The 9,226-nt window shown below is 42.8% G+C and overlaps 1 protein-coding gene across 1 annotated transcript in view; it reads left to right on the forward strand.

Moving 5' to 3' along the window:
* The window catches only part of cacna1ha (calcium channel, voltage-dependent, T type, alpha 1H subunit a), a 55,322-nt gene extending 46,795 nt beyond the window's left edge, over nt 1–8,527 (forward strand). The window contains 3 exon segments of the mRNA XM_051073854.1: nt 31–199; nt 2,447–2,604; nt 2,703–8,527. Coding sequence (XP_050929811.1) covers nt 31–199; nt 2,447–2,604; nt 2,703–4,154 — 1,779 coding nt within the window. The 3' untranslated portion in view covers nt 4,155–8,527.
* Nucleotides 8,528–9,226: the final 699 nt, after the last annotated feature.

Genomic DNA, 9,226 nt, shown 5'->3' on the forward strand with positions numbered 1-9,226 from the left:
GAGTTATGTGGTTTCTGTCTCCCTCTGTAGGAAGAAGAGGTCCAGTACGAAGACCAAGACATGCTGTCGACAAGGAAGATGTCCGTATCCAGAATGCACTCTCTGCCTAATGACAGCTACATGTTCCGACCTGTACGGCCTGCCAGCGCCCCCTACCCTCTGGATGAGGTAGATCTCAGCCCCCAGCACCAGCATTCAGGTAACTATCTTGTCAGGATTCAAATATTAAACATCATATTACAATCTTTATTAATATGGTTCTATCTTACCTTTGTGTTAAAAAGCCACTAAGATCATTCTAACAGACACAGCTGCTAATCCAGTTCACTAAACTACACATAGACTAAAATTGTTCCATGATGCAAGCATGTTTCTAGTATACTAAAATCAGTGCTTTGAAGAAAAGTCCCCAATACAATGATTTAATATAAATGAAGGACTGAAGTGTCAACTGTCAGTAATAGTATTTGGTTTGTATAGAGTCTTGTGTCTCCCAGTAGTTCTTGAGTCTAGCTGTTAACTACATGAGAGACAAATGTGTGTTGAGATACAAGAGTTTTTCAATGTGATTAAAGCCCCAATCTTGAATCTTCTGCAGCACTGCCAAATTAGGACAGATGGGACTGAATGATAGAAGTTTATGTTACTCCAAAACTCCACACATTTATGATTCAAAATTCTGGTAAACCTTTCAGTTCTGTACAAGTTCAGTATTATTTCCAAGTTCAGTATATGACATAAAATGATACAGAATAAACCAGCCAATATTATAAATACAACTTTAAGTTTTGGAAATAAGAAAAATGATTTGTTCTACACTCTTCTTCTTCTACTCCTCTCTTTTGTGTTCTTTCAATGTTTTGTGATAACACACAAATGATTTACATTCAACAGGGAAATACACATTACAGTTGTATGACATAACAAAATTATTTGTCCAGTTCCAGCTTATGTCTGTAAACAGTCAAAGTAGAAACAGAATAAACTTGCTGAGAACACGACTCTAACTCACTGACAAGCACTGTTTTATCTGCAGTCAGATTCTAATGGCATGTTGTGGCCAGGCTCTGGACAGGCCCAGCTCTGTCCCAAGGTACTCACTGTAGTGGATGAGCTGATACATGTGAATCTCTGCAACTTTCTCACAGGCTCATCTGCTCAGCTGTGGAATGGCTGAATAACTCAACTAGAATGATGATTACCTTCATGGCCAAGCTGCAAAGTCAAAAAACATTATTGTATATGTAAAAAAAAAATAATCATGACAGCTGCAGTGCTTTGTTTAATGTTTGCATTTTAAGATAAAAAGTGATTTATAATCAAGTGGCTTTTCAGCTTGGACTAAAAGGACCAACATAATGAACTTTAAGATCTAACTCTGAACTTTGCTGCAATGTTTTTTTAAGATGTTTCTTTTATTGCATCTGAACTCACAGGTGTACTGGACCTGTGTGTGCAGAAAGCCCTAAGACCCTGGTTTCACCACAGTTAAACAGTCAACACAGATTTAACTTATGATGGAGTCACTTTCTCCTCATCTCTTTGCAATCACGCTCACATGTTGTAGCAATAAAGTGCTATATGTTATCAGGACTTTAAAGGACCAGTGTGTAGGATTTAGGGAGATCTAATAGCAAGAACTGAATATAGTATTCATGATTATGTTGTATAATCATTTGAAATTATAAATCCCTCTGTTTTCGGTTACTAAGAATGAGCCTTTCATACTTACATAGGGAATGGGTCTTCTTCCACAGAGCCTGCCATGTTGTCCTCATGTTTCATCAGTAGCTCAGGATGGTCAAACCAAACACTGGTTCAGGGCCTTTCATCATTTTACATTACCTGAAGGCTACTCGGTTGAAAAAAGAGGGGTGAGGAAGGGTTATTCAGTTGGTTGCAATCTGCCTGCCTCACCACTATGGTGCCACTAAAATACACACACTGGTCCTTTAACGTTCCCTGGCATGACTATCTAATTACAGTCATATGGAACTGTTAATGCAACCAGGATCTAATGCAGAATATTACATCCAGAAAACTGGCCTCATACTGTACTGTATGACTCTATCCCTGATATTCAGTTCACTTCTGCTAACTTTTCTTTTTTGATGAAATGTGCTAATGATTTCTATTCAGAAAACACTTTATTTTGATAGCAGATTTAAAGAATTCTAAATAGAACAAGAATGAATTGAAATTAAAACTTTACTTTCTTGTTGCATAAATCCAAATATGCTTTTAAAATAAAGTGTTACGTTTTTTATAATGATTGCTCAAATATAACAACTTTAGATTATCCCAAAGTAATAGGAATTTGTCAATATGCATTGGTGTTTTTGCCCTAATATGCATGTCTTCAAAAAATGCATGTGTTTGCATTGAAAGTGTGTTCATGTAATTGTGTCACACGTATGTTTCAAGCACTTTATATCCCAACCCTCAGGCTCGGTGACGTCGGTCCACTCCCAGCCATGTGAGAGTCGCGCTCTGCTGCAGGTACCAGACGTGTCCCCCATTCACCCTCGGTCACCTCCCACCCTCACCCTGCCACGCATCGCCCCGCCCACGCCCAGCCCCTCCCCACATCCCCTGCGCAGACAGGTGAGAGCTGCCTAAACATACACACGTGCACACACACAGCAATTTAGATTTATTGACCTAAGTGTCATGGTGGTGTGTTATTGTACTTTCTGTTGCAGGTGGCAGTTAAAGTGGATTCAGTGGAGTCCCAGGGTTGTGAGCAACAGGAGAGGCCAAACCCTGTCCACCTGCCTCCCCCATCCCCTTCTTCCCTCTCTCCTCATGCCGCCTCCCCATCTCCCCTTCCTCCTCCTCCTCCTTCCTCCCCCTCAGCTTTCCCCCTCCCACCCTGCTCCCCCTCTGCCTTCCCACTCCCTCCCCCCTCTCCCTCCCCTCTGCCTCCTCTGCTGTCTTCCCCTTCCTCTCTCCCTCCTCCGCCATCTTCCCCCTCACTCCTTCTCCCTCCACCTCCCTCGCCACGTCTCCCCCTGCGTCCCCCCAGCCTCCGGAGACCCAGACCGCCCTCTGCTGCCTCCCTCTGTGACCCTGCTGACGAGGAGGTGTATCACATCACAAGCTCGGCCCGCCACAGGTGGAGAGATGAGGAGGGAGGCGGGCAGGAGAGCAGGGGGAAGGTCAGCCGCAGCCACTCCCTCTCCCCTTACACTTCCCCGCACTCTCTCGACTCCTCCCCTCCTCCTCCCCCGCTACTACCTTCCTGCTCAAGGAGCACGCTCAGTCTGCTTGTGGCAGGATTGAAGGACCGTGACTACAGAAAAGGCTTTAGCGTCGACAACCAGGGCTTCCTGGACAAGCCGTCATCGTTGTCTGTTGGTTACCCTGACGACCATCGCCGCCACTCCATCGAAGTCTGCCTCCCACAGGATGTCATCACCAGTGACAACCAACACTTTAGACAGGAGACCCACCGGTCAGAAAAGGGTGGTCAGGCATTTCCAGTGAGGGTGCAGTCAGTCGGTGGCGGCCACAGAAAGAAGAAGATGAGTCCTCCCTGTATATCCATCCACCCGCCTTCAGAGAGGGAACACCCCCAAATCGCCTCACCCCCAAAACTTGCTGACTGCAGCATGATGCTTAGACGCAGGACACCCTCTTATGACTTGACCCCTCACACACAGTCAAACACGCACATGCAAGATGTCTCAGCAGACACACAGATGCGCGTGCAGATGCACTCCCCAGTGCACGCGGTGCTAACACCTATCCACGTACCGCTGCAAGCACACTCGCCGACTCACACACTAACGCCCTCGCGGGGCTCTACGCCGACACACACCCAGACGTACACTCCACCGCACCCATCCACACCTACGCATCCACACATCCCCATCAGCCCAAACATCTTCATCCAGCCTCATGCACCTCTCGTTCCAAACGCTATGCCTTTCTCGCAGACACACTCCCTCTCCCCTGCTGCAAGGCACTCCTCTCTTACAGGGGACTACATCCCCCTCCCCCAGTTCACCTTTGACCAACCACAGTCTAGATATATGAGCGGCCTGTCAGCTGGCCTATCAGACACTGACACAGCCACCTGCTCTTCCCCTTTCGACAACAGACTGGGAAGCAGTGCGGGATTCAGTGCAAAGAACCGGAGGACGGCCCAATGAACATTGAGCATTGCCTTCAGAAAAGATGATAATTTGGTCCAGAATCTCTGAAGCTGGAGTAGTGGGGCCTCGGCTGACCTCAGCAGAGATTGGTGCTGGGGGGAAGAATGAGAGAAAGAAGTTTACTGGGAGAGGGACTTTTTTGTTGCTTTTGTTTTGATGAATACTGAAAAGACATTGATTACTCTTTCCAGAGAGACACTGGTACAGTCCCATCCTAGAATAATATACAGTGGATCCATTTTCCCGAACCCATCGCGAAGGACAGCAGATCCACCGAGGCCATACCAGTCAAACAGTTCCAACTGTACATGGTGTGTTCGGACTAATACTAATAACACACCGGGACTAAAAGCCACCTAACTCCGTAGCCAAAGTTTTTTTGACACACTGTCCCTACCCACGCAAGCCAATCAGGAAGCAGCGTCTGGCTGATAACCTCTGACCTTTACAGGAAGCGGTTTGTGAAATGCGAGCGTGGGGGGAATTGTGGGATATGCAACTTCAGGTTTTCTACAGAAGTTCTACTTGCCCCTCCTCTGCTCCTCGATCACATTGATCAGAGCAGAAGCGTGAGTGTGAGTGAGCGTGTGTGCGTTTTCCTATGTGCGAGTATTGTCAAAATCTGTTGTCATGGAAGTCGGCCATGTAATTCTTGACGCCTGCGATGACAGAGAGGGGGAGCAGGGCAGAGCTGTAGTGTACGTTTATCTGTGTATCTGTGCAGTGTAAATAAAGGAAAATACTGTATTTGGTGAGATTAAAAATAGCTCTATCCATATGCACATATTTTTATAGAAATCTAAAATGTTTTTTGCACACAAATTTGAATTTCAAGTTGCTTGTTTTATCCTCTGTTGTCCTCTTGTGAATGTATGTTTCTTTTTAAAACGGAGAGAACGGTGAAGGAGATCAACCCTCCTCACAACATACTAGCTGGGGTTGAAGAGTGGGATTTTATTTTTCTATTTTGGAAAAGAGAAAGAAGAGAACAGGGGTGTGATGTGTTTCTGTAGCTTTGTCTCAGATTTCTATGTAACTGGTGTCCAAATAACAGTCTTTAGAAGTGGGCTCAGTGATGCAGGACAAATTCATTTAAGATATTTCTCCACACACAGAGATTACAGTTTTTTAAAGCGTGTAAAGGTGTTGGGGGTTAATAGCTACACCTGCGTTCTGTCTCTCTACAAATTTAAATCCAAATTAAAAGAATCAGAATGGGTTTTACCACTGAAGAGTGTTTATAAATGAGTCAATTGTATGCAACACAGACAGAAATGACTACACTTTGTTTTTTATTAATCCAGATAAATCATAAAATAACAACTTGCAGGTGGCTAAATATCCCTGTAGGCTGTCAGCTGTGAGAAAATATACACCATGAACAAAATCGAGTATTATTCTCATAATAAAAACATGACATGTCATCACTGAGCCTCTCTTCTACAACTGTTTTCAAGCTGAATCAGCTCTGACACCATTTAGTGTTTCTGTACATCTAAAGACAACCAAACTAACTAACTTACTAAATATGTGTAGCCAGAGTGCAATAATAATATATACTTGTGGAAAATATAGTGACATCTACACTATATAAAACAACCACACTCTTGTGTTCGTACATACTGTAGAATTACTATATATGATATAAACCCATTTTTATATGATGATTGAGAGTGCTTCTATCTCTAGTGTTCATGCTACTATAGGTTACTTGGCCCCTGCGTGTAGCTGCAGTGGCATGAGTGTAGCTGGCCAGCAGTGTAAGGTGCTGTAGATTTTTCCAAAAGCTCAGGCCTACCTGCTGATGGTGTTATTGTAAGCAGAAGAGTGACATGCATCCCTGCTGAGGACTTAATAAGCCATTCATCACTCCTTTTCTTTTTAAATCCATAACAACCCAAACTTCAAACACATCAGGTCATCATATTTGTTAAGCACACATGAGTTGTGGTAAATTAACCTATCCATAGATGAAATCATGCAACCTCCTAAGGTGTGAATGACTAAGTATGGCAAGCATTTTCCTTCCAGTGGCTGAACGTTCTGTGACGAAGCCATACTCTTTACTCCAGCACAGCACAATATGTATTTCTTCTGTTTGTGCACAGTCTTGGTTTGGCACAGGCACACTAGAAGCATGCATGTAAGCTGCTTGGTACTGATTCCTCTTTCAAAGGCAGCTGACTGGGATGACGACGTCTTCATGTTTATTTATTTTTTCTATATTCTGTCTGATCAGCATGTAACATGCACAAGTCCTCAGTAATCTGAGTGAAAACCAAAGTGCTTTGATGCTGTAACATCACTTCAGGTTCAGTTTCTCATATTTGTGCAGAAGTGAAAATGATTTATCTCTATAGCTATTGCCAATCACACCAGTCAAATTTAAAGTATTTGTGACTGATTAACTGGGGGTCACAAAGCAAAGGGTCTTTGCTGGTTGGTAAAAAGTCAGTGGACAGATGACTTTTATTTTTATTTTTCAGACACACAGTTGGTCTTAAATCCACTAAAATGGGCATCAAAAGGCCAAAGGAGTTTGCTGAGACCTGGACAGACCATTGTAAGAATAAGATCAATGATGAAAAGAGGTTCAGATTATTCTTAATTATTATCATCAGTTCATTCTCCTTCTACACTCTCATTAGCTTTACATTTCCCAAGCAGTATGCATGTAGAGGGCAAAAGTTTTAGATAATATATAAGGGGAAACAAGCAAAAGAAAATAAAGAAATTATTGTATGATAGCTTCATTTTGCCACAAGTCAACACCTTTGATCTTTGTGTGCTACAGCGCAGCTCTGTGATTGGTTGTCATCCTTTGGATAGAGCCACATTCAGTAGTATAGTGCTGCTGCTCTGAGTTCAGGTGAAAGTGAGACAAAAATAAGTTAAATAATGTTAGTTAGATAATGTTAGATGTTGGCATCTCGCAAAGACGTGACTGAAAAAGCTCTCGGACAATGAAGTTGAAAACATTGCTGCTGATGAACGCAGCTGTTGGCTTGTTCATCCATTGATAGCACTCTTCTTCCAGTTCTGACACACAGAGGCACATCTGATGTTGGAGTCGGAGATGTTGTACTCCCTCCTGAACATGGCACAGTTGGTTTTCCCCTGGTTTAGAAACCACTTTTTTAAATACAGTATGTGCTTGAACACACTGTTATCGTGCAACTGCTTTGTCCTGTTTCATGTCCTCTTCCTGCACAGATGGTCAGTAATGGGAGGTTTTAAGTAGTCTGAAGACAGCCTCTTTCTGTCTCATTCTCATTTGACTTAGTGCAGACAACCCCCCGATCTACAGCATATTGCCATAATAATCAACACAGTTTGGTAGAGTGACTGCATAATTGTTCTTACGATTTACAGATCTTTCGATCTCAGTATTTAAATCCTGTTTTTGAGGAAACAGTTTTGACTATTGCATGTTCTGATTTAAGAAAAAAAAACTTTTGGGAAAGAATCATCTGGATGTTTTAGAGATTTTGATATTTGCATTTTCAGATGTTTCCATTTGTAGATTGACTACCTAATTGCACTGGGCTCTGATTAATTGGTATCTGATAAAATACTGATTAAATGACCCCATTCTTTATTGTCCAATGCAATACTGGGTGGTTATTTACTGTATGAGGACTGAGCTCCTCTTTATACAGTTTTATAGAGAGTAATGGAGACCTAGTTGGTTCTGTTTTGTTTGGAACCAATGTTATTTAATGTTGAGGTGAACCTTTTTTCACATACTCTAAACATGGTCGAACTCTGGTGATGGTGAAACTAATTAACTGATGTATATTTTATGTAGGAGTAGCCTTGGCCCTGAAGCTCTGTAACAAACAGATCAGGGTAGTAATAAGTTGTGTTTTCTGGGTTGACACTAAGCTGGTCCTGGCCTCGCAGTGAAGCCAATCACGCTCCTGACAACATGACATGAGTGTCACCACAACAGCAGACTCCAGTATGTTCAAACTGTGATAGAACTTGACTTTGATGAATCAGAAGCCTTGTGTCTTTCTTTCTTTCTTTCTTTCTTTCTTTCTTTCTTCCTTTCTTTCTTTTTTTTATAACCCTTCAGTGATTGGCCCAGACACTCCACCCCCCCACTCCCAAACCCCCCAAGCCTTACAAGGAGGGGAGGAGGTGTGTTCTGTTTGTCAGAGAAGAGCCAACGTGTCTGCAATAATAAGCCCTCCGTTATTCCCCCCATAACAGAGGGAGAAGGGAGGGGACAGGGGAGGTGTTTAAAGGCTCGACACACAGTCAGACTCTCTACATTGTATCGTTGCTGATTATTGTGTGATGACCAACCGTTGTCCTGAAGGATGTTTCCCTGTCAATTAAAAAATACAAGATTTTTTTATTCCTGACACATGTCTGTTGTTTTTTCAACTGATGTTGTTTATTTAATTGATTATTCATTCTTACAGAACATACAGTATTTTAACCCGACCAATAATCTGCAGTTACTGGCCACTATTAGCTTAATTGAAGTATAGTTGCGAAAATTCTCAACATATGTCTGAGATAGTTTTCAAACTGTGTTTCCATTACATAGTTTGTCTGCTAGAGAACACTTTACACAGTTTATTTGTCAACTGTTAATTTTTTATACACATCAAAGTCTGTTTACAATTCTTGAGGAGTTCAACTGCACCTATGACTCGCCCACCAAATCATTTTTCACACCAGAGGAAATGTGTTGTTCAACCTGTAAACCATGGCAAAACGATGTTGCTGTTGCTCACTCCTCATTTCTGCTTCATGTTAGCTGTTCGAGGCTACATCAGCCATCACTAGCATAACACACTCAAATCTCAGCCAAGGTGCAGTGTGGGTAATGTGGGCGCTAGGTTTTGGAATGTTTGAAGGAAACTTTAAACTGGAAGGTGAAGGTGCGTTCAGTGGAGGTGGGCTTTGTAGCCAGTTCCACCACTAGGCTGCTGAAAGACATGGGAATCAGAGGGCAGGCCCAGCAGAAGGCAATTAAGGAACTTACCACCATCACTGAAAGAACTCACATTGGTCACTGGCTATGGCTGATGTGAAAGGAGTCAGTATGGAGTCAG

This window comes from Lates calcarifer, linkage group LG11, assembly GCF_001640805.2.
Source record: "Lates calcarifer isolate ASB-BC8 linkage group LG11, TLL_Latcal_v3, whole genome shotgun sequence".
NCBI lineage: Eukaryota > Metazoa > Chordata > Actinopteri > Centropomidae > Lates > Lates calcarifer.